The sequence below is a fragment of the Drosophila biarmipes genome, chromosome X (assembly GCF_025231255.1).
Source record: "Drosophila biarmipes strain raj3 chromosome X, RU_DBia_V1.1, whole genome shotgun sequence".
Taxonomy (NCBI): Eukaryota; Metazoa; Arthropoda; class Insecta; order Diptera; family Drosophilidae; genus Drosophila; species Drosophila biarmipes.
The window spans coordinates 16,772,569-16,799,409 of NC_066611.1; the positions used below are offsets into that span (position 1 = coordinate 16,772,569).

General features: G+C 40.0%; 1 protein-coding gene across 3 annotated transcripts in view; it reads left to right on the forward strand.

The window, feature by feature from the left end:
• Window positions 1-15,208: 15,208 nt before the first annotated feature.
• The window catches only part of LOC108021873 (tyramine beta-hydroxylase), a 44,400-nt gene continuing 32,767 nt past the window's right edge, over window positions 15,209-26,841 (forward strand). The window contains exons 1-2 of one of the 3 annotated variants that reach the window (XM_044093576.2): window positions 15,209-15,402; window positions 18,885-19,178. In XM_044093576.2, coding sequence (XP_043949511.1) covers window positions 18,968-19,178 — 211 coding nt within the window. In that variant the 5' untranslated portion in view covers window positions 15,209-15,402; window positions 18,885-18,967. The remainder of the gene's footprint in view (window positions 15,403-18,884; window positions 19,179-26,841) is intronic. The other 2 variants (XM_044093577.2, XM_050885736.1) reach the window with 2 other exon arrangements.

Below are 26,841 nucleotides of genomic sequence, written 5' to 3' on the forward strand. Positions count from 1 at the left end.
CTGGCAAGGGCTAACATTTAAAAAATTAGAAAAGCTATTGCTTTAAAAGCAAACTCTGAACATGGGTTTAACGGTCACATCAAAATACCCACATCTGGCATCTCTACCTTCAAGTGTGGGCAACTCTACGCCCAAAGCAACTCTGCATTGACCGTTGCACCGTAAGCACCGTTAGGCATTTAAAGTTAGCTTTAAATCTTTTTGTTGTAGATCCTCTTAATAGGTCAATTGCAGTTGTATTTAATTGGCAAGTGCTTTAAATTCGGAAAGATAAATCCCTCTCAATCCAGTGATTTTATATATACATTTATTGTTTTTATAAAAAGGCAATACGATTGTTCCACAGAAGTGCAGTAAAGCCGCGTAATGCAATAAGTTCGAGGGTCGCCAGCCTCTGATTGACTGGCTGACAAATGGTTGGCCCCTCTTTGGAACTTTGCAACGCCCACGGGCCACGGGCCGGGCCACCTGCAACGTGTGCGGAAATTGGTGCCAACTGTCATAACAAGATGGAGCGCACAGATACAAGTGTGTGTGCGCAGGTATGTGTGTGCCCTCGGTGGCAGCGGCAGCCGGGAACAATGGGGCGTGGCGGTGGGCGTTGGGTGGGCACTTCGTTGGCGTCCAACTGCCTCCGTCAGGCAATAATAATTCGCCAGTCATTGACAATGTCGGTGCCATAATGGCTCTCCACTGGCTCCGGTCCGGTCCCCAACAATTCACCAAGGGGTTTGGGGGTGGCCTATCCTTGGCTCCAGCCCCAAGCCATTATCCCATTACCCAGACCTCCTCCGCCTCGCCCTGCCCTGCCCTTTGCTGCACTGCGTCGACGACGCTGACAAAAACGAAATGACAGAGGGCGCGCACCCGACACCTACAATTGTCAGCGTCGTCTAAATGAATGAATTAAGTCAGCCATGTGACATAACTGCAATGGCCGGACCCGGACGCTGACTCGGACTCGGACCCGCGCCCGAACCCACTCCCAGCTCCAGACCCAGATCCAGGTCCTCCCCGAGACCCGAAAGCGGGCGGGGCGAGGCAGGAGGACTGCCACGACAGCAAAAGTAGGCACCACCATTGCCAGCAAAAGCCAACCCTGCACATTTGCCACATTGTTTCGTTGCTGTCATTCTTGATGTCGCTGCACTGTGGTTCAAGCCCTTCTCATAATGGTATTATTTTTATAAATGTTTAAAATTATAATTTACTTTTAATTTTTTTCATATGAAATCTTTTGAAACCTTTTTTTTATCACCGTTCAAATCATTAAGTTTCTAGCTCTGATATAAAAATATATCATTGTGTATATTGCATATATTTGTATCCATCGGTTATCCTAGCAACCGCGAATTCTTCAGGTTTTTATTGGTCTAATTTGGATTTTTATTAATCATTTGAGTCGAAAGTACCTATTTTTGGGAATTTTTTTGAAATATAACAAACTTTGTATAGCATAAAACGTATAGAACACAAAGTATCACGTAGTTTAAAATTCATAATAAAATATAATCCATAGTTTTTCAAAATTGCATATTAAGACTTTTCAACATAGAAAGCAGTCGATATTTTAATTTGGAAGTTCATTTTTTTAAAAACTGATATTTAGGCAAGTAAAATAAAAGTTTTAAATAAATTTTTTAAGTGATACATAGAGGTCTTTAAATATTCATAAGAAAATAATAAAAATAAAATTTAAATATTCATAAGAAAATTGAATTAAATTTTATGTGTTTTTTTTGCTATATTTTTTTGTTTATCCAAAATCTTTGGTGGTAAAATAAAATTAATTGGCGCCCTTTAACCACTGTGCTGTTGTGATTACGTACTGCACTTGGTGCACAATGGACAGCTACGATGACAATGACGCCGGCCAAGTTATATGGCACACACGTAGGGCAACTCCAGCGCTCGCCCACGCCCACGCGGTGGCACCTCGACCCCCGCCTGCGCCGCCTTCGCCGCCCACAGGTCCACCCAATTGAACCCACCCAGCCTCCCGCCGCCCCCTTCCAACCAACCCGACAGAACGACTTGGCGCAGGACAATGGCGGAATGCAAATGGCACACGGACGTGGGATAGATGAACACGGCGCGAAAATTTATATGCAACTTTGGCCATCGGACTTGTGCAATCAGGCGCTGCCAAGGAGCGGGGAGTGGGCGTGGGGCGTGGGGCACGGGGAGCTGGGATCAGGAGCCACCGGATCCGGGGCAGCACGTAGCCAACTCGCCCGGCAATTTGTGGCAGTGCAGACGGGGCTCGTTCGGCCGGCCGCCAATTAAGCAACAAAAGGGCCGCGACTCCGGCTGCCACGGGTCGCCATTAAAACGGAGCGACGTTGCGAAATGTTTGTGACGAAAACGACGCGAAACGAAAAGAAATGAAACGAAATGAGACCTACTGGACCCCCCTCGCAGGACTCAATCCCGGTCTGCAACTTTCGCCATCGGATTTTTTTCATCTTACTTGCTGCACATTTCGCAACAAAGTTGCCAGCAGCAAAGTAGCAACAGCAGTTGTACACAGGGGGAAAATCTCAATCTAATAGCTAAACAAATGAAATTTAATGTTTTTATACAATTAAATTTATAATGATATATTTGATAATTAAAAAAAAAATCTTAAAAATAAGCCGTTGCCTTTAAAAAATTGTAAATATACATTTTATAAATTTAAAATACAAGTTTAGAGAGTTATAACTGGATTACGTGTCGTATGCGTAATTTTTGAGATGGGGCAAGGCCAAAATAAAAAATAATTTCGAATACATTTTTTGTATTTAAAATTTAAAACTTAAAAGTTTTATTATTGAAAATAAATTATATTAAATAGGCATCATCATAGTTGAATATGTTTTAAATACAATTAAAGAAATTCTAGCCAGCACACATGTCGTATGAGTAATTTAAAATGTTTTAACCATCTGGCAAGGCCGAAATATCAAAAAATTAGCTTTTAAATACATTTTAGAACACTTAAACCATTTTATTTAATTTTTTCAAATCAAATTAGTAAATAAATTAGCATCTTAAAAAACACTAAACATTTTCTCCATGTACAAGGCGGAAAAACGGTTTGGCAAAGTCACAAACTTTATGGCTCCATTGCTCCATCTCGGGGCTTTCAATTTCCTTTTTGCATTTTTATTGTTTAGCGAAATGTGTGAGGACAACTGAAAGCGGCTGCAGCGGACCAGGACCAAAGGCAGGAGCCAGCTAGGACCAGCTAGGACCAGCGCCAGGACCTGCGCCCACTTCCACTTGTTGGATGGCCGACCTCGCTCGTTAGCAGGGAAAACGGGAGAAGGGGAAAGGTGGCGTGGCCAGGGACCTGCCATGTGGATGGTCTAATTTGCTAAATTGCCGTCTGAGGCGCCTTAACCGAAAACTTCTCAATGTTCACTTAATTAAAATGTATACTATTCCTCAGGTGCTTGCAATTTATGTAGATTATTATTTAATACATTAGGCATTTCCACTTCTTTGAAATCATAGCAAACACTAAAATAGTAACTAACTAGTATATTAAGCTAGACAAGAGGCGTATTCAATGCCGGCGGCTCTTTGTCCTTTGTATATAGTACATTGCCTTGTGACAATGCTCACAGAATTAATATTAATTACATTTCCTGCAGCTGCGACAAATAGTCATCAGCTAATTACCAAAGTTCAAAGGGCACATATCGTGTGCCTTTAAGGTTGGCACTCAACTCGGGCTTATTCTGTCCATCATCTCGGTGGAAATCCGTGTGTTGGCCTCAAGTTTGGGCAAAAGTTTCTGCAGGATTTAAGTTGTTCGCTTCAACTTATGTGTTCTTTTATGTATGAAGTTGCACTTTCTTTTCGACACTTCCTTTGTAGATGTAGATGTCTACTTCTCAGTGAGTTGACTGGTTCATGTAGGCTTACTGCCTTTAATGATGCTAAAAGCAATATTAATACATTAATTTATTAAATCCATCTATGAAAGCTGCCGTTGAAAGTGGTATAAGATTAGGCAAAAAGACTGCCCTAAAATGTTGCTAATTAATATAAAATATATTAAAAAGTAAATTTACCATTAAATAAATGCTGTCCAATGTGACCGACTTATCTCTATTGCGATGCCCAGTGAAGTGTGAAAAACAAACAGGAGGAAAATGCAATGCAATAGCAGTATATCGCCGGGTCCTTCTTGCGTTGCAAACTGCCAATCCAATTAGTTTGGACAGTGTAAACAAGGAGCTCGGGCTCCACTCGCATGTGGCCACCGGGCAATAAAAATGGAAGCAGCACAAACAACAAAAACAGCAACAATAAATCAACAACAATAGCAACAACAGCCAAGGGAGTGTGGAAATGACCAGTGCTGGCAGTGTTTCCAACTAATTTTAGATGTAAAAAATACAAATTGACTTCAAAAATTCCCTTTTCAATAGTTGGTAATTCAAAGCCAACGATTAACTTCTAAAATGTAACTTTATTTGGTTTCTAGATACCTCCAAGATTACAACGATTTCAAAAGTTTTAAGAAAATAGTTTGGACTGCTTCATACAAAAAAACAAAATAACTTAAAAACATTTATTAAAGGGTTTTACAACACTGTTTTGTATTTTTCTTAATTGTAGCGGGAAAAAGTCTTATCTGGCCACACTGGCAGCAGGAAAAGCCAGCGATCCGGCACTCAGACCGTGGGTTACACACACACCCACCCACACAAAGGGGGTCGCACGCACACAGGCGCAGGAGACCGGAGGAGAGAAGGAGATGGAGGCTAACCAGTCCAGTGGACTTTGGACATAGACGCCTCCAGGCCTCAGGATGTGGGACTTGGAATAACATTTTTATTTTTCCCGTATTCTCTGTCTCTTAACTATTTATGAGGTCGAGTTGTTTGTGCAGTTTGATTATTTTGCTGGCAGCAGGGCACAACCTTACCTGTGACTCTTCATAATTCAGCATTTTGGCAGCACGAGGAAGGGACGGGAGATCGCAATGGGAGTTGGAGCCCTGTGAGAGTGAGGAGATCAGCTAGCTGTGGAAATATTTACTCCAACCACATGTTCGTGCGTTTTCTGCTTTTTTCAATTAAAAATTGCTTACTGCAGCTGCAGAGCCATAAAAAATAAGGGGGGTATGCATCCAGCCATAAATGAAATTGATTTTATTTGTATAAATTGAAATTGCTTTCAACACACTCGCCCAGATTCTGAGCTTATGAATAAAACGCAAAAATCCCAATAACAATAAAGAGCTGGACGAATACACTGGGCACTGCCAAAGGTCGTTCGCTCGTCCGCAGGTTAAATTAAAAGAGGCACCAAAATAAAGACACCCCTACAAAAAATGGGAAATTGGGTCAAAAAATTTAATCGATGCAGATCGATAGCAAATTAAGCAAGCTTTCCGGAACAGTCGGTCTTCTAGCCGTACGCCTTCATTTGGATAAACTACGATTGAAAAACCACATAAAAAGGGAATTATTTTGACTAAAATCTGAAATCCAGAAAATCGTGAGGTACCCCCTTAAAAAAATGGAAAATTGGGTCAAAAAATAAATTTTCTTTTAAATGATGCAGATCGATAGCAAATTAAGCAAGCTTTCCGGAACAGTCGGTCTTCTAGCCGTACGCCTTCATTTGGATAAACTACGATTGAAAAACCACATAAAAAGGGAATTATTTTGACTAAAATCTGAAATCCAGAAAATCGTGAGGTACCCCCTTAAAAAAATGGAAAATTGGGTCAAAAAATAAATTTTCTTTTAAATGATGCAGATCGATAGCAAATTAAGCAAGCTTTCCGGAACAGTCGGTCTTCTAGCCGTACGCCTTCATTTGGATAAACTACGATTGAAAAACCACATAAAAAGGGAATTATTTTGACTAAAATCTGAAATCCAGAAAATCGTGAGGTACCCCCTTAAAAAAATGGAAAATTGGGTCAAAAAATAAATTTTCTTTTAAATGATGCAGATCGATAGCAAATTAAGCAAGCTTTCCGGAACAGTTGGTCTTTTAGCTGTGCGCCTTCATTTGGATAAACTACGATTGAAAAACCACATAAAAAGGGAATTATTTTGACTAAAATCTGAAATCCAGAAAATCGTGAGGTACCCCCTTAAAAAAATGGAAAATTGGGTCAAAAAATAAATTTTCTTTTAAATGATGCAGATCGATAGCAAATTAAGCAAGCTTTCCGGAACAGTCGGTCTTCTAGCCGTACGCCTTCATTTGGATAAACTACGATTGAAAAACCACATAAAAAAGGAATTATTTTGACTAAAACCTGAAATCGAAAAAATCGTGAGGTACCCCCTTAAAAAAATGGAAAATTGGGTCAAAAAATAAATTTTCTTTTAAATGATGCAGATCGATAGCAAATTAAGCAAGCTTTCCGGAACAGTTGGTCTTTTAGCTGTGCGCCTTCATTTGGATAAACTACGATTGAAAAACCACATAAAAAGGGAATTATTTTGACTAAAATCTGAAATCCAGAAAATCGTGAGGTACCCCCTTAAAAAAATGGAAAATTGGGTCAAAAAATAAATTTTCTTTTAAATGATGCAGATCGATAGCAAATTAAGCAAGCTTTCCGGAACAGTCGGTCTTCTAGCCGTACGCCTTCATTTGGATAAACTACGATTGAAAAACCACATAAAAAGGGAATTATTTTGACTAAAATCTGAAATCCAGAAAATCGTGAGGTACCCCCTTAAAAAAATGGAAAATTGGGTCAAAAAATAAATTTTCTTTTAAATGATGCAGATCGATAGCAAATTAAGCAAGCTTTCCGGAACAGTTGGTCTTTTAGCTGTGCGCCTTCATTTGGATAAACTACGATTGAAAAACCACATAAAAAGGGAATTATTTTGACTAAAATCTGAAATCCAGAAAATCGTGAGGTACCCCCTTAAAAAAATGGAAAATTGGGTCAAAAAATAAATTTTCTTTTAAATGATGCAGATCGATAGCAAATTAAGCAAGCTTTCCGGAACAGTCGGTCTTCTAGCCGTACGCCTTCATTTGGATAAACTACGATTGAAAAACCACATAAAAAGGGAATTATTTTGACTAAAATCTGAAATCCAGAAAATCGTGAGGTACCCCCTTAAAAAAATGGAAAATTGGGTCAAAAAATAAATTTTCTTTTAAATGATGCAGATCGATAGCAAATTAAGCAAGCTTTCCGGAACAGTTGGTCTTTTAGCTGTGCGCCTTCATTTGGATAAACTACGATTGAAAAACCACATAAAAAGGGAATTATTTTGACTAAAATCTGAAATCCATAAAATCGTGAGCTACCCCCTTAAAAAAATGGAAAATTGGGTCAAAAAATAAATTTTCTTTTAAATGATGCAGATCGATAGCAAATTAAGCAAGCTTTCCGGAACAGTCGGTCTTTTAGCTGTGCGCCTTCATTTGGATAAACTACGATTGAAAAACCACAAACAAATGTATTTTTTTGACTAAAACCTGAAATCGAAAAAATCGTGAGGTACCCCCTTAAAAAAATGGAAAATTGGGTCAAAAAATACATTTTCTTTTAAATGATGCAGATCGATAGCAAATTAAGCAAGCTTTCCGGAACAGTCGGTCTTTTAGCTGTGCGCCTTCATTCGGATAAACTACGATTGAAAAACCACATAAAAAGGGAATTATTTTGACTAAAATCTGAAATGCAGAAGATCGTGAGGTACCCCCTTAAAAAATGGAAAATTGGGTCAAAAAATAAATTTTCTTTTAAATGATGCAGATCGATAGCAAATTAAGCAAGCTTTCAGGAACAGTCGGTCTTTTAGCTGTGCGCCTTCATTTGGATAAACTACGATTGAAAAACCACAAAAAAATGTATTTTTTTGACTAAAATCTGAAATCCAGAAAATCGTGAGCTACCCCCTTAAAAAAATGGAAAATTGGGTCAAAAAAAAAATTTTCTTTTAAATGATGCAGATCGATAGCAAATTAAGCAAGCTTTCCGAAACCGTCGGTCTTTTAGCTGTGCGCCTTCATTCGGATAAACTACGATTGAAAAACCACAAACAAATGTATTTTTTTGACTAAAACCTGAAATCGAAAAAATCGTGAGGTACCCCCTTAAAAAAATGGAAAATTGGGTCAAAAAATAAATTTTCTTTTAAATGATGCAGATCGATAGCAAATTAAGCAAGCTTTCCGGAACAGTCGGTCTTTTAGCTCTGCGCCTTCATTTGGATAAACTACGATTGAAAAACCACATAAAAAGGGAATTATTTTGACTAAAATCTGAAATGCAGAAGATCGTGAGGTACCCCCTTAAAAAATGGAAAATTGGGTCAAAAAATAAATTTTCTTTTAAATGATGCAGATCGATAGCAAATTAAGCAAGCTTTCCGGAACAGTCGGTCTGTTAGCTGTGCGCCTTCATTTGGATAAACTACGATTGAAAAACCACATAAAAAGGGAATTATTTTGACTAAAATCTGAAATGCAGAAAATCGTGAGGTACCCCCTTAAAAAAATGGAAAATTGGGTCAAAAAATAAATTTTCTTTTAAATGATGCAGATCGATAGCAAATTAAGCAAGCTTTCCGGAACAGTCGGTCTGTTAGCTGTGCGCCTTCATTTGGATAAACTACGATTGAAAAACCACATAAAAAGGGAATTATTTTGACTAAAATCTGAAATCCATAAAATCGTGAGGTACCCCCTTAAAAAAATGGAAAATTGGGTCAAAAAATAAATTTTCTTTGAAATGATGCCGATCGATTCCTAATTTAGATAAACTATTCTGATGGATGGTACAAGCGTGTTAATTTTGTAGGTGTGAAGTCCACAATTTAATCCCGCTCTCGATCGGCTTCCGTGAAAGTGAGAGCCTGAAACGGGCAACTCGTATCAACTGCAGGATAATGGGATTTTCGCATAACCAATTTGCACTGTAATAATCGGGACGGCAACCGCAAGGGGGATTGCGGTTGTTGCTGCTGCAGAAGCATTTTATTGTGGCCATCGAGGAAGCTGTTGTTAACTGTTGCCCGATGGGATGACGACTACGACTACGACGACGATGATAATGATGTTGAAGGAGCTTGTTGCACAAGAACCTCCGCCCCCCGGGTCCCGCCACCCAGCTCCTTTAATTAAAAAGTTACCTGGGCAAAAATGTTTTAGCTATTTGCCTGGCAGCGCTGGCTGCAGCCTGACCCTCGCCCCGGAATCCAGTGAATCCTCAGAATCCTCTGAGTCCTGTGTGAACGGAACCTCTGAGCCCCAGCCCCAGCCCCAGCGCCAGCCCTCCGAACCGAGCTAACCGAACTGCCAGTCAACGGCTCTGGCTGCGGTGCAGGCGAAACTTTCTATTGGATTCTGGGCTCTGGATGCTGGATCCCGGATTCCTGCTGCCGAACCCCATGCCCCCGCCACAGCCAGTACTTAGCAATTGATTCCCAGGAAGCAGGTATCGATAGCCAGTGTAAACTTCGATTGACAGCCTGCAGCGAGAATCGGAATGGCAGCGCAAAGGTAACGAGCGTTCGATTGGATTGGATTCGATTGGGTCGGATTGGATTGGTTTCTGTTTCGTTCTTCTGCAGCCCAGTTCATGCGGCAGCCGAAGTGCAAATCACTTGCATTGCCCGCAAATGTATGCTACACTTCTTTGCTGGCACTTCAAAGTCCCAAGATTACAATAAATACATGAAGTTATCATCAAAACTTCTAAAATTATTTATATCAACATTTTTTGTAAATGATATTTTCTTCAATTTTAAATATCTACATATCATAGCGCTTTTTCCATATATTTAAGAGCCAACCTTATTTATATCCACATTTATTTAAATGATATTTTCTTAAATTTTAAATACCTACATATCAAAGCGCTTTTTCCATATATTCAAGAGCCAACTCCTGCGATATTAAATTAAAATATTTTGAGCTGATTACAGAATCTGCCGCTGGCATCCATCGGGCGAAATTTGCCGGCTGCATATTTGGGGAATCGTAAAATGTTCTAGCATAAACGCGGTATTTGCCCCGGCATGTCACATGCCATACGAGTGCGTAGGTGTATGTATTTGCCAGATATTGCATTTGAACGAAGTTCCCACGGGTCTCGCGGGACTGGCGGAGTGAAAGTGGAGGCCTCCAGGGTGCGATTTTCCCGGTATCATAATAAAAAAAAGTACGACAAAAATACAATAAAAAAGGTCCTGAGCATGAAGCCGAGTCAAGCTACTCAAGGCGATGGAGAATTTTTTAATGATGTTACTTTCAGGAGAGCTCTCAAATCGTTTGAATACAAATTGTTCGCTGACTCCTCGAAGTCCTCCCCAGTTTCCCCGTGTATATACATGTATATATGGTATATGTATATCCCTCTTGCACTTCTCGGGATGTATTCATGAATTCTTTATCTCTATCTGCTTGCTTTGCCAGTTGGCAAGTTGTGAAAGTGAAATGCGAGACATGTTCCCCGAAAATCCTTGAGGCTGCGCGGAATGCGGGGCCCCTCGATGGGTGGTGGCCATTGTCAATGAACCCAAAAGTTATCCCAGCCATGCAAAACACACGCAAGCTGCACAAGCCGGGCACACTAGCAAAAAAGTATCATCTGCCATTTTGGTAGCTCCAGTGCAATAATAGTGCAGGACCAATTAACACGGTTCTGTGATGTCTCTGTGATCTGTGACTCTCAAAACGGGTTAGCTATGGATGAAATATAAATAATAAAAATATTTTATGTATTAGTTGGATGGCCCATTAACACAGTTTTGTAATTTTTACTTACTTCTCTGAGCTTAAATGACCTGGAAATTAGGGAAAACTATTAGAATGGGTCAAAAATGGCATACAAATAAATATTAGAAATATTTTAAATATTTACTTGCACGCCCAATTTACAAATTTGGCTTTAGAAAACTATTAAAGTGGAATAACAATGCATTAACAATACTTCTTAAAGAATATATTTTATAATAATAATATTTCATATATAAATACTTTCAAGTTTTCTGTATATTTTAGATATTTAGATTGATAAATAAAAGTAAGTTAAGTTAACTATTTAAAATATTAACCTATAGGAATTTAATGAAATAGCTTGTAAAGATATTTTTCTAAAAACAACATTTTATTAAATTCTTTCTTGAAAAAACTTTAAGAAATCCAAAGAAATTTGATAAAAAGAAATCCTAAACTTAGAAAAAAAATCTAATCACTTTGTTAGGTATTTTAAAAATACGTGACTGTGTTTATTTATAAACGCTTTCAAAATTGTCAATTTAATTTCAAAATTAAGTTTTAAAGTTCAATTTTAAATTAAATTATTTATAAACTAGCTTGTAAAAATATTTTGTAATAACACGTTTCTATTCTCCTAAATAACTGCAAGAAATCCTCTCGAGAAGAAGCTACCAAACTAAGAAAAACATATGCAAACACGTTGTTAAGTATGTTAATAATACATGACTGTGTTTATTTGTAAACGCTTTCGAAAAGCTGTTGTATTCATAATTTATGAAGTGCATCTATTATTTATTTGCAGTGCACGCATGCGGACCAACCCAATTTGAGGTATCGAAGGAATGTCGGGGTCTGTCGGGCGCCCCCTTCCCCTGACTTCCGTGCGCCCCTGGCCCCCCGCTCGCCGCTCCCCGCCAGGTGACACGACATCCACCGGACGGAATGCAGCCGGATCCGGGAGAGTGCGGCAGGTGCGGAGTGTTTGTTGCGTGAAGCCGCGGGATGCGATGCCAACCAGAAGCAACCAGACCAGATCCATCTCAATTACCTCGCCACCTCGCCATCTCGCCACCTTGCCCCACATGCGAATGTGGGAGGCAGTTCAAGTTCGAGCTGCGAGCTGCGAGCTGCGAGCGGTGAGCTGTTAGCTGTTCAGCTTGAGGTCGCTTATGAAACTACTAACTTGGCCAGAACTTGGCATCGAATTTGGCCCGCATGTGCCGGGCCAGCCCCCCGCTGGAAGTTCAAGTTTGAGTGGTTCGCCTTTGAAGGGGACTTCGATTCGAGTTCCTAATGCTCAGAGGTTACGGTGCAAAGTTGAAGCAATTACAACTGAAATTGCAAATATTCTGCAAATTAGAGCTGAGTGGGCTGAGGGATGGCAGTGAGGATTGCACAGCACAGAAGCATGCATATGTGGGATATTAAAAGACGGTGTAAGTCCTTAAAAGGTTATTGAAAATGTCCCTGTTATATGACTTGTATTTCATGTTTTTCTTTGGTTTTTGCAATGTTTTTTATTATTAAATTTAATTTTTACATCAAAATAGATCATGTTTATAATTAAAAAATGTAATAAATTAAAAAACACCTTTTTTGTTTGACGTTGTTTTACGATTTTAATTTTTGTAATATTTTTTATATGTAAATTAATTATTCTATTACATTTTAAATATTTATATTTAATAAAATAAAAAAAATTAAAATTTAGATTTTTAAATAGACAAGTTTCTTTTTTTTTATGATGTATTTTGATTTTTGTTTTTGTCATATTTTTTATTTTTAATTGTAGTTTTTTTTTATTAAACTGGGTTATATATAATAAGAAGAAGAAACTTTTTTAAATAACTAAACGCCGATTTTTAATTCTGTATATGTTATGTATATTTTCTTATACAACTTTTTGCACGTATGTATATCCTATTTTTTATGCAATGTTGTACTAAAAATAATTTTAAAAAATGATATAAATTTTATAAAGGATTTTTTACATTTCTTACTTTTTGATCTTGGACATTTTTTTGTTTTTAATTTACGTTTTTGTATTTAAAATTGAAATATATGTATAATTCAAAAAATATACGATATAAGTTTTGTACGTTTCTTTTACGTTATTTTTGGATCATACTATACATCAACTTGTTCATTTATGCAATGTTTTGTATTCATAATTTTTTGGCGAAGTCTCATTTTATTTCCTTTTGTACTTTGCTTTTGGAGTATTTATTTTTAAAATCGATAACTTACCAACAGCCCCTTGTTATGATTAGGTTTATGGCTCGCAGTTGCCAAATTAGATGCTGACGCCGGAAAGCAGCTCTCAAGTTCTCACACCCGATCGTTAATAAATAAATGCATCCCTGATTGTTGTGGTGGCACTCGCATACCTGAGGTGCGCATCGGATGCAATAAAGGCTGGCAAAGGGCGGGCAAACACGGAGACAGGAGCCGCCACATGCGCACATGCGGATGTCCCTGCATGTCGTTTATGTTTGCCATTAATCAGGCATATCCATTTACATGTGATGAACTTTATCCCTTAACCTGTTTACATGTAAATTACTTGCTGCTCATTTTGCGCTGCTCCGAGAGCCTGCAAACAAACAGATGCACAGCGGGCAAACACACGAAGTACAGTGAAGCCAGGGCCCCGTGAGCTGTTAAATACTTGAAATTTTATCCAAATAAAAATGATTATTGCCGTGTCAAATTATCGAGCTTAAAGTGAGCCGAATTCAATTTGTTTTGGTTTAACTAAAAGTACATTTAAATTTACCACGCGGCGGATACTTAACTTCAAGCAGCTGTGGCTGGAAATGATTTAGGGTTTTTTAATTTTCAGCTTTTTTGTTTGCCCATTGTTGGAGGTACGAAACCATATTGATGCGGGGTATGTAAACGAGATAAATCATTAATTTTTTCACTCAATTTGGCAAAGTTCTACACTGCGAGTAAGGCCTGTGCGCCGGCAGTGCTGCATATTAATAATTGAGCTCCTGACAATGCCAGCGTTGCAATGCATTTTTCATATTTACCTCCGCACGGCGCCGGAAAGCGGGGGCACACTTACGGGTTAAATAATATCAAGCATACGCAACTGCCATTACAGCCTTGTAATTGCCAAAATAATGGGAATTATGCGTATGAGAAAGTCAACACGGACGATCCGCCGGACGGATAGTTAATTGAGCTGTTGGCCGGCTTACAATTCAAATTGTTGCCTTTGTTGTTGGTGTCATTAATGCGAGTGTTGGCACTTTCGCACGCCCCCTTTCTCCGCTTTCACCGCCTTCTCCCGCCGCCCGTCTCTTTTCCGCGCCAAAGTTTGCTGGTAAACACATTCATAAAGCAAATATGCGAACACCCGCGCACAGCCGGGGGCAGGCAAATAGGGGAGGGCTTAAAAATGTTCAAAACAAATTAAGATAATTTATATTGAAATGGTATTTAAGTAAGCTAATATTCATAAAGTTATCCAGCTCGAAACGAAAATTTCTAAGGAAACAAGGAAAATCAAATATCTTGAGATAAATATATGCTTATTTTTTGGTAATGTGTATGTTGCTTGAAGATTTTATTATATAAAATAATATATTGATATTTTTAACATTACCCAACACAGTACGCGAGTTCTTAAGCACTTTTCGAGGTAAAAATGGTTTTAAATGGTTTCATGTTTCCAGTTCTTTTTAGTTAATATTCCTAAATTGAACTTAAGTAAGCCGCGAATTCTTGAGCAGATGGGAATGACCAGATCTTTATATATTTGTATAGGCACTTGAAACTAAAATCTATTTTTTATGGTCCAGAATTTGTTTAAGGAAATTACCAAAACAATATCTCTTTAGGATATTATTTAGCATATTCTTTTATCTGAATTATCAAGTTTTAAAATCAGCTTTCCTAGCTACGCCCCTGATTATTGGTTAAATGTTGGAAAATGTATTAGTTTTAAGAGTTATTGTTTATAAAACTAAGCTGTAATAGAGGTATACAACAAGTTTCTGCTGAACAAGTTCTGGCTTATTTTTTGGTCCCGCAGTATATCCATCTAGTTTATCAACTATGCGTAGATACCACTATCAAAATCATCTGATTATAAACATCTTAATTTATTACACCAATAAAATGTCAAATTAACCCTTATCTCTTTGATATTATTCAATAATCCAAAGATACAAACACTAATTGACTGCCAGCTGATTTGGACCTGTTAGGGAGAGAAAGGCAGAGCAGTCAGCACTATTATCCTGAACTCCACTGTGCGCACACACGCACACGTGTGCCAGTGATGCCCATGTCGATGGCAGCAGACATATGCTAAACGAGCCGAAGCCACCCGGCCCCCGACCCCATCGCCCACTCCCACCCACCGGGCTGCCTGTCTCCCTCTCGCAGGAGCCGAAGCTGGGGCCGAAGGACGACGGGTCCTCGGCTCGACGGGCGCGTATAAAAGCCGCTGCTGGCTGCGCTGTCGGCTGCATTCTGCGTTCGGCTGGCGTAGGACGCGCTCTCCTCAGCTCTCTCGCTCTCAGCACCGCGATTCCAGTGGCGAAAGCGTAGAAGCGCGCCAAAAAAGCGCGCGCAAAAACAAAAAGCCAACTAACGGGACAAAAGTCGCGCGCGACTCGTAAGCTTGTTTACTTTGCCATTATAAATCCGGCGGGCGCTTTGTTTGTGTTTGTGTTGATGTTGGTAATTCCTTGTGTTCCCCCTTTCCCCCCACCCCATTTGTTGTTGCGCTCCCGTGCGCTCCACATTATTTCCCCCCTTTTTTTTGTGTGTGTTTTTTTGTCGTTGTTCAAACAGTGGCCAAGAAATAACAGGAACAAAAGCTAGTAAAACAAACGGGAATTTGCAAAGCGGAAGCGTAAAAGGAAAAGTGTTGCATTTCCGTCGCTCCGACGGGTTGGTGTTGTTGGTCCCGTTGCCGTTGCCGTTGCCGTTAGTCTCTCCATTACCGTTAGCATCTTGGCCGCGGCAAAATGGCCGCAGGTGTTGGCCAAAAAAACGGACTACAGGCGAACTTACCTAAGTGGAACTTAAATTTTAAGCCCAGCAAAATGTTTAGCAAAAATTTTGAAAATTGTTTTATTAAATAGTTTGAGAAGGTTTACTATAAATATTACTAAAAGCAAGAAAAAAGAACGCGAATTCTTCAGGAATGAGTCGTTTCTTGTGTTTTTTTTTGTTGGGTTTTAATACCATAAAATATTTGTAGGTTTTAGAAACATGAGTAGAGAATAAAAACTGTCATATTATTTACGATGAAACTTTAAAACTAAAGAAGTTTTTAAAAATAAAGAACTAATTGTTAACTTGGAAATTATTTGTGAAATGTATTGAGGCTTAGAGCTTGTGAAAAAATTGAAAATTTGAATTATGTCCTCAGAATTAGAAAGACATGGGTGAATGTTTTAGTATCACTTTAATATCTAAGCTTGAACCCAACTAAGTAACCCAAAAATGGTCGCCTCATTTCTTTTGTAAAAAACTTCTGTGTGCCACTATCCATCTCAGAAACGTTCGTTATAGCGAATTCAAACTGTGCGAAAAAGGCAAAAAATCAGATCCGACCGGAAGCAAAGGGGGAGGCGGGCAGGAGATATAGAACAGAAACCACGGCCGAAATTTCCCGAGGGAAAACAGCCAGAATGGCATCATAAAATCATTTAATTGGTGATTTAGTGCAGTTCGTGATATCAATATAAAATTCACCATTATCAGGCACGTTAGCACCGCCCCAGCCAGCCGAAAAAGAAGTGTTCTTCACTCTCCTCCACGAGCATATTTCAAACCACCGGACTGGGGGAAACACCTGCGTTAAACATTTATGTTTTTAGCACTTTCTGCTGTCAATTTGACACTCCTGCACTTAACAATGCAAAGTGGGGAAGCTCGTAAAACGTCTGAAACTCCGGCGGGGCAAATGGAAATTAAAAGCACGTCTGGCACTCTCTATACGATGACACAATTCTTTAAAATATTTTTCCACGCATATCGCACTAAACTTTTTAGCTCCGTTTTTATGCCAGCTCCGTTTCCATTATACAAGGCTTCAAGGCTTTAAAGGGGTTCCAACGTTTTGGTGTTTAAAGTGGCTAGAAAACAACTCTAGAGTTGGCATAACCGGATCAAAAGGATGATCGCTGCAAGTTCAAACTTTTTAAATCCCTCGGCATAGTTGAGCTCTTCCATTTGATGGACCAATCAAAATGGAAATTGCATTCCCCAGTGATAGAGCACAGTGAAAAAACCTGAGAAAACACTCGCACCGAACTTTTCAGCCATTTCATTTCTCGTTTTTTTTTTTTGTCAGGAGAGAAGGAATTTAAGTACTTTGCCAAAGTATTTCGGCGTGTGGCGCGATGCAGAGAAGCTGGCTGAAACTTTTGGCACAAAGCGTTTGAAATTTCATTTTAATTCGTTTTCAATTCGGTCTAACCAACCGCAGGGCAGACTTAATGCCTCGAGGATTGCTTAACTCATGCCCGAGTTGACAGCGACTACGCAGATCCGCCGCAAGGCGATTAAACTTGGCACGGTTTCTGGTCCTGGGCTTGCACTGGGGCAGCCCCTTTCATGCGGATTCATTGGCCAAGGTTCATTCACAGAAGCCAATTCGGCGGAATTCCCCACCGCAATCCCATAGGAGCATAAAGACGATACAATTGCTGCTTATGTGGCAAATTAATTAGAGTTATTGGGCAAATAAAGGGAAGGCGGTAAGGATGTTTCATATCCCTGCTTTATGAACAATGTTATTAGCTTATTTATTTGGCCAGAAGAAAGGGCCTGTGTGCAGCATAAAAACGGGGCTTTCCTTCTGTTTCAGATCTAAACAAGGTAAATCAAATGTCCTCTGCCAGTTCTGCAGGAAATACCTGGGACATACCCCACATAAATCACTAAATTTAAGTTCGCTTTACTTAAGCACTGCCTGGTGACATGTAATTCGTAGCATTTTCTCCTTTTGCACTGCAATTCGGCTGAAATGCTGCTGAAATGCTGCTGAAATCCCCTTATTTCTTTGGAAACTCCCTTAAGCAGAACACGTTGTATTTTCCCAAGTCTGGCTTTATCGACAGACGTTTAATTGGAAAATCTTCGACGAAGGTGGAGCGCACAGAGCGCTGCCCATTCTTCTGTGGCATTTAATCTTAAATAAATGCCACGATGCTGAAATCGAGACTGTTTCCAAGGAAAATCTCCTAGATTACCTCTTTTGATAGATGTTTTTGAATAGCTAAAGTGGATTCCATTGCCGTTTGCAACTTGGCTAAACGATAAAGTTGCACTCTGGCACTTTCACCAGCCGGCCAGGAAGTTGGATGACTTGCGAAAGTAAACCGCAAACTGATTAATGCCATTTATGCCTGACAAATCCGGCGTTATGTACCCGCACTTCCAAGGCTGCGAGAAAGTGGGTGAAAGTGAGTTGCACGTCGCCGCTGTGAGGCTGGCACGCTGAAAACTTTTTCGGCATAAGTTGAAGGATGTGCGCGGCGGCGTGTGGCAAGTCGTAAAACGAGGCGAAGTATGCTGCTCCTGACGCCAAAATTCGGAGATCCCTAATGCAGCGGCCGTTCCATCATGGCCACCCCAAGCCGCAGTGTATCCACGAATCGCCTGTCCACAATATAATACCACCCCCCAGGCGCCCAGCCACCCATAGCAGCCCCATAGCAGCCCCAACGATGGTGCCAGATAAATTTGTCATGTAAATACAATACAATGAACGTGTAAACATTTATTATGTGCTTACAATTTTGTTGTTGTCAGTGCTCAAATCTGTCAATTGTCTGATTTAAATTGTACACGGATTTGTTTTATTATACCCGCTGTTCGGAAACCGCCGGGGGGGGCAGGATGAAGGGAGCATCGCTGGGGGGAGCATCGTTATTATAACTAAGTAGTATAACACTTTTATTCATAAAACATAGAATAAAAATTAAAATTTCTCACTATTAAATCTGTTCTTTTTTATTTATAAAAAACTCGTAAGTTCCCCTATTTATCCCATAATTATTTCCCCTTAAGGGGTATTGCCTAATCCAAATATCTTCCACATTTCAAGCTTACATTTGTTTTATTTTCGATTTGGTTTGGAGTGTGTTTGTGTGTCGAATTAAATGGGTTTCCCCGTATCAATGATTTTGCCACATCAACATTTGCAGCAACACCAACAGCGACTAGCCCTAAACGCTATCTGAGGAACAATAACCGAGAACCGATCCGCAGGCCGAGCCATCTGCTTAAAATGCTGAAAATGCAGCTGCAGGCGAGCAGTCATGGTGGGAGTTCACCAGCCCGATCCCGCAGTCAGCGGCAAAAACTGGCTTATCATCATCGGGAGCAACAGCAAAGGCAAAAGCAAGTGCTCCAAGGACGCTCGCCGGCGCCGTGGCCAGTGATGCTGCTCCTCCTGATGGCCACGCTCCTCACGCGCCCCCTCAGCGCCCTCTCCAACCGTAAGTGGAACCAGAAATATATACATAATATTACGTAGTCTTATCCCCAAACAAGTGTCAGAAATATTGATTAACAGTAGCTTATAGATCGACAAGCCCTATCGATAAATTGCCTTGAAATCGTTTTATTAAAGAGGAAATTTGCACAGGTCATCTTCGCTCTTGTATTATATAAAAAAAAAGTATAATTCATACCTGAATAAGCTTGGTTTTCAAAACCAAATTGTTATCGATTTCTTATCGATCAGCAAATGCTGATGATTCGCCTGCGATTGCCATCCAAAAATCTTTGTGCGTGAAATAATATACTTGCTTACAAATGAAAATGATTTAATTTTGAATCTCAAACTTCTACTTATACAACATTTTTTATCGATCACTTATCGCTAATTTATCGATAAGTGAATGCTATCGATTCATATCCGATTTCTATTAATTTGAATAGATTTTGGAAAAGTAATTTAGGTAACCTTAGTTGTCTTCTTACCTCAAAATCATATTATCGCTTACTTATCGATCATAATAATGTCTATGATTACTTCTCGATAGACATCAATCAGAACTCTCACGCGCCCACCTCCAATACGCAAATGCATAGGCGGCATTCCGGCAGGGCAAGTTCAGTTGCTTGTTTGCCTACTTGTTTATAGAGTTGTCCGTCCGGATGGATGGCTGTCCGTATGTCCGTGTGTCCGTGTGTCTGACTGCCTGGCTGAGTGTCAGTCCGTGTGTGCCAGAGAGTGAGGGAGAGGGTGCCAGTGGATGGGTGGCTGTGCCATAGCATGTGGACGAGGATGTGGAAGCATGCGTGGGGCATTAAGTTATCAAGTGGAGCGATGGCAATGGCATCGCCAAGGAAGATGGCGGATTTGCGGCCAGTTCCCTCGACTGTGACATGTTTGTTTGTTTCTCCGCTACAAGCATTAAAATTCACACCCATCCGCACACCCGCACAGTCGTTGGGAAAACCAGAGAGGGGGTGTACAATTGAGACGTACAGCAGGACGAAGGACCCACGACGAAGGACGCAGGACGGAGTCTGGGCCTGAGTAGGTGGCTTCCTCGTAAAGTTCATGGCTTGGTGGCTTGTTCCGAAGACGACGACGACGACGACGACGACGACGACGCCTTGGCTGGCAGAACAGAAAGCGTGTATTAAAAATCAATAGAAGTTACAAATGTATCCTTCCATTGGGAAAAAAGGGCAAAACATTTGTGGCGCCATTTGTGCGCTGACAGCCTGACTGGCTGACTAACTGACTGGCTGACTGGGCAGCCTCGATGCTTCGCTGCCCACGACCTCAACGGCGGCTACTACAAGGGTTAAAGGTGTTCCGGGGCAAGAAATATGGTCCATGCAGGTGCGCCAACGTCATCGGGCGACTGATTTCGCAGATCCCCAGCCAAAATGGCCAGTGGAACGGCGATAAAATGCGTCCACCCTCACGTGGCAACTATAAAAACTTTGGAAATAAAAGCCAAGTGATCGATGGCCGGCTATCGAAGCGATTAAATATCGATTAGTCTTCTCTGTGCAACTCAGAGCATATTGGGGCATACTGGGGCACTGGTCTAGAAATCATGAAATCTACTTGAGTAAAGTACTGTGAATCAGCTTCCGATAACATTTACAGATCGATACATATTTTGATACTTTTTAAATTGAATGCTTGTTAGAAGGGAATGCGATTGCTATCAGCTTTGGAGTATAAATACTGGAAATTGATAAGCTTTCGTTTAATTGCAAAGCAATCAATAGAAAATACACCGTCAATCTGGCTCCCCTTGAATCACAAACATTTCCATGCCTTAAAGTAAATCCATTTACTCGATACTCCTGAAGCGATGCTGAGCAAGCTCTTGAAATGACCAAGCATCGGAGGCAACAAGTCCAAATTGATGCTCAAGTTACGCCAGCTATTTGATGACAGTTCATTGGTCCGATGGCAGCAACAAAGAGCATTCATGAATCATAAATGGGACAAACATTCTTAATGGCCATCCTAGCCGATGCTCCACATATTTCACTGTGAAAAAATTGGGGAAGTACTTAAGGGAACCACAAGTTGGTCCAAGGCTTTCATATTTCATTTTTTAAATAAAATAAATCAGTGAGCTCTAGGGTTTTAAAACATCTTTACAAGTACAGTTTGGTGTCTAAAAGTATGCAACAGACAGGCAACTATTCCCTTTCCACTGCATACTTTTAGACACCTTAGATTTCTAAGACTTAGTGATATATTCCTCTATTTTTCGCCCAGTGTAAGTGCCTGTGTGTATGGAGATGAAACTTTATGTGTTCCTTCGTATTGGCCGTTGAATGTCCATAAAACAAAATTTGAATGCGAACCGTAAACATCGGAATAAGCAAAATAATTTGTTATTTTTATGTTGTCCTTCTGCTCCGTTTTCCATCGCCGCTCGAATTACGCATCCGACGTGTGGGCAAAGGACCTCAGCCGTCGGTCGTCGGACACAGGACATCCCAAATCCGACATAAGTGTCTGATTAGTGCGAGAGGGCTTCTCCACTTATTTACCTTCGACGGGCGGGCCTCATAAATCCATAAGGAACTGACAAAACCGAAGGCCCAAGAAGCTCGAGTGAAATCACTTTGCCCCTCTTTTTGTGTTTCTATTTTCCTTTTCCCTTCCCTTTTTTTTATGTCTGCCGATTGCCCGGCTTACGAGGGCTTTGGATCAGCGGGGCGCCAGGAGTCCGTAGTCCGGAGTCCGGAGTGTCCCCGGATCCCCGGAATCCCCTGGAACTCTCGGCCATTTTCTATACGCCAGACACACGCACATATTGCCGGGGTTCCGCTCTCCTAGCTTCCTGCTTAATGGCCGGGGCCATGTTGTACCAAACAATTCAATTTATATAATCCTGTGGACACTGGGTGGCTCTGCTCCGCTCCAGGTTAATGTGTCAGCGACAGACATCCCCTCCACGGAGGATGCGAATGTCACGTTAAACGCGTCACGTAACCGGATGCGTGTTACATATTGCCCGCTCCCATTTCAACATCCTTTTTTTATTCCGCTCCTTTGAGCCTTCAATGTTGCATTTCGGATTGTATAACCCCATTTATGCAAACGCAGATTTGATTGAATTGCGCTTGGAAAAGGCATCACTTTTATTCACCAGTTAAACGGCGGCAATTAAAGCCTTAATTGTTGTCCCACGAGATTTTCAATTTAGTGCAACAAAAAACTATTCTTAATTGCAAAATCAATTCGGCATTCGGCACGTAGCGCTAAGGATAATGCCTCGTTGTGTCACAGGCACATGACCAATTGAATTACAATTCGCAAATATGTGGATTTAATAGTGCACATAATCAAATATTGGTACTTTTGTGTTTATACTTTTAACGTTTTGCGCGAGTTTAAAGTGCTTTACATTGTAGGGTTGATTTTAATAAAATGTTCGAATGGTAATAATAACAAAAAAATCAACAAGTATGGCAACTCTGTGAATTGGTATTAAAAAAGGATTTTTTCTTTTCTAAAATTTTTCATTATTTTGATGTTTAGACAAGTTTTAAGCAAAATATGAAGAAAATATGATTTTTCGTTAAAATAATTGTTTCTCCTAAAAGGAATATTTATTTACGGTATAAAAAACAGAAGTTTCTTGTATCGATAAAATAGTTATTTTATTAATCAATTTAAAAACCAATCGATTATGTGATATCGAAACAATCGTTATTTTATTAATCGAGGTAAAAATCCATCATTGTGAAATCGAAAAATTCGTTATTTTATTTATAAAGTTAGAAACCAATTGATTTATGTGAAATCGAAAGATTTGTTATTTTATTAATCGAGTTAAAAACCAGTCGATCGATGTGAAATCGAAAGAATTGTTATTTTGTTAATCGAATTAAAAACCAAATGATTAATGTGAAATCGAAATCATTAATCGAATTAAAAACCAATCGATTAAAGTGCGGCGACAATTAAATGCTTTAACGCTTAACCCCCAACCCTTGACCCCCTTTTCCGTCTGCTGTTTCTCCCCCTGCTCGCACCTCTGGCCTATGTGGCACCTGTCCTGACCAACTGCTCCTGAGCCCAGGCGGCGTTTATTTAATTCGCGTACATTTTTATTAATTTTAATTGAAAGCTTTACGAGCGTTTAGCTGTGCGCTTTGAGGCTTGGGCCCCTTGCTCCCCTTGAGCGCCGCCCCCCTGCCGTTTGCCCACCCCCTAGTGAGCCCCCTTTTCTCGCAAACGACGCCTTTGTTTGAGCTTAACTTTGTTGTTGTTTTTTATTCTATTTCTCTGGCTGTATTGTTTTTGCCTCATGTGCTCAGCTGCAGTTCTTGCTCACTCGCTCCCCCGCCCTCAGCGTGCTCTGTCTCCCCCACTCCCCTTCTTTTGCTCTCGCCGCTTGACTTTCGTCTTAATTGTTGTTGTTGTTGTTCTCTGTGCTCCGCTCTGTTTTTAGTGTTGATTTAGTTGTTGTTATTGTTTGGAGACTTTTGTTGTGTGCAAAGTGCTCGCGCTTATGTTGTTGTTGTTGCTGTTGTTAATGTCCTGACGAATCGTCGTTGTTGTTGTTGTTGGTGCTGCTGTTCTTATTGTTGTTTGGAGACTGCTTGGCACTAAGCTGACTGGACTTGACTGGAAAATTAAGAGACTGGAAGGAGAGCGCGAGTTGTTCTCCGTCTGAGATTTCCCAGCCATTTGTCATAGAGGAAAAGCGGGAAAAGAAGGGAATTTCGGGGTGTTTAAGCGAATCTTTAAATGCTGCAAAATTATTACATTTATTTAAATAATTTAAATTTTGTAAAAGGAAACGAAATTGGAAATCAGTTATTGGTATGAAGAATTTCCAATGAAACATTTTATATTTTATTTAATAAATTTAAAGTTACTAAGGTGTAAAACTGTTTTTTTTATTTCTATAGCTTAATTATTTCAAAACATTTTTTTAATTACTTTGTCTTAAATATTTCAAAACAGTTTTTAAATTACTATATCTTAATTATTTCAACATTAAGCTCTTTATTTTCACTATTAAAGGGCCTATCCACAGGGTATAAAATTAAAATTCCAAAATGTAATTCCTTTTCGTCTGCGCAAATTCAGTGAAAGCTAAACTTGTCATTAATTTTAATCAAGAGCCAAACAAATGCCCCATAAAGTATGCTATGAAAATTTAATTAGCCCGACTGCATGCGAATTATGCATCGATTTTTTGGCAAATTCCTTTGACAAACGTTTGCGCATAGAGGGATTAGGGAGCCCAACACTGTCATGTTTATTTATTTAAATTGGCAAAATAATGCGATGTGGATTTAAGATCAACGAACCGCACTTCCAGTCGATATATATTTAAATTTCCATTGATTTAAGATCAATAAAACACATTTTCGAATGGTGCCAACCGGCTGGATATGACTTTATTTATTATTATTAATGCTAAAATGTTTCATTTATCATGGCGGCAGATTGTGAAAATTACAAAACAGTTATCTAATCTCGGCTCCGAATACACATAATGTCAAATGAGTTGGCCAAAAGCGAAGCTTTCCCGCCTCGCCCCCTGCCCGCTGCCACTTTGAAGGTGGCCCAAAGCCATTTTAAAAGTTATTACCTTTCTTATCGCCCGTGCCCCCGTGACAGCAAATTTGCCGGCTAACAGCAGGTGGCCTTTTGTATCTCCGGCTGCCTTTTTGGCCCACTCATCCGGTTGTCGGGGACCTTTTGGGCCAACTTTGGTGCGACTGCAATCAGTTGACAATCGGGCAAATCATCCGCCAAAAGCGGCCCAAACAGCTAATGAGATGCTCCCTTATGTGGCACACGGTACATATGTATTTATGTATGTAGTACATGGGCCCATATGGGGGACATGTATTGGGCCTCGGTGTCAGAGTGAAAACTTGACTGAATAAATAATAAACTCGAGCCGGAGCGGGCCAAAAACTTTGGCCAACATTTATTGGAGTGACTTGCGCCGAGTTTGCCGGCCGGCCAAAGGGAAAACTTTGGGCTCTTGTGTCGCCTTTCGGTGGCAACCCTAATATGTCCGGGGCTTACGTGAGGCGTACCAAATGTACAGGGTACGTGGATATCACGGGTCAGGGGGTCAGGGGGTCAGGGGGTCAGCGGGTCGGGAGAGGCCAATGATGGCCGTTCTGCGACGTTTGCCAATTCCAGTTCGATTTATTTAGTGGAAACCAATAAATAACCAATGATGTATGTCCTGCTCACACCCTTGCACCACCGAGTCCCCCGAGTGCAGTGTGCACAGTGGTGAAAAGTCACTGGTTTGTGCTCTTTATTTTAATTTGTAATTTCAACCCAAAATAATATAAGACAAGCATTTAATGTCCTTATTGAAATTGGCCTTTTCTGACTGCTTTTGTGGCTTAAAAAAGAAATATTTATTTAAATATGAACTACAAGTAAATGGCTAAAATAATACAATACTTTTAAATCATCTTAAGTTAATATATTTCTTAAAGTTTACATTTATTAGGCTTGTTATTTTAATAACAAAGTTGGTAAGCCTGATCAAATTTGCTTTTTATTTTAATTTAGAGGAGGATTATTGTTTTCATATTTAGTTTTTCATTATATTTAAATTCAAAGCCTAGAAAGATTTTTATCAAAAACTTAGTAAATAAGTTGACATTTTTTTAATTGTAAGGTGGTTATAATTAATATGTTTACATTATACCAGAACATTTTATAAGAATAAAATGCAATATATTTATCTTCTAACTTGTTTATCAAATATATTTCATAATATTATTAAAAATGAAGTATCTACAAGATTTCTTTAATAAAGTAATATATAAAAAAGGATAGAATATAGTTGTATATATCAAACTCAATATAATATAATACAAAAGAAGCATCTGCACAATTGTTTGGGCAAAGCGATCTATAAAATAGGATAAGATATACTTGTTTCTAGGAAAAGTCGACACTCCGCTGACTGAAAATGGAATGAGCTGCAGCACATCGAGGTGCGATGGGCCCACTGTGCCGCGGGGATGGCCTGCAGCGCGCACTGACATAAAACGGGAATTCCCCCGATCTGCGTTGTCTTCTGTCATTCTTTGGCGAACACAATTTAACACTTTGTCGCCGCCCGGGGGTACAGCTGGGATAACTGGACAGGTGCGGGTGCGATTGCGATTGCGATTGCGGATGCGGATGCGGATGCTGGTGTCCCGGAGCCAGAGGAGCGTTTCAATTGCCAAACCCATCCCCCGCCCGCAGCCCAAACAAATATGGCGTCATTCAACGCATTTCCGTTTACATTACACGCTCATTTCCGCTTCGCGTGGCTTTATTAAGCGTCGCCAGTTTTTCTGTTGCATTTTCCGCTCTCACTTTTCCGCCTCCCATTTCCCTCGATTTTTCCGGCGTGTGTGTGTGTGTGGTGAGTGCTCGAGTGTGTGTTTGCCACTTGAAGTGCGCTCAAGCAAGCCAAACCCGTTGAGGGAAATTTTCTTTGAATTTGCTCCAGTTAGTGAAGGAATCGAAATGTTTTGTTGGCCCCCTGAAACCCCACTCCCCCTGCCCCCCTCTCAAAAAAAAGAAAAATCCAGGCTAAGTATGGCTGTGTGCAAACGTATCTACAGCTGTGGTTAAAATAATATGGCTTAATTGCAGTATCCATATAAATGTTCAAAGAAAAAATG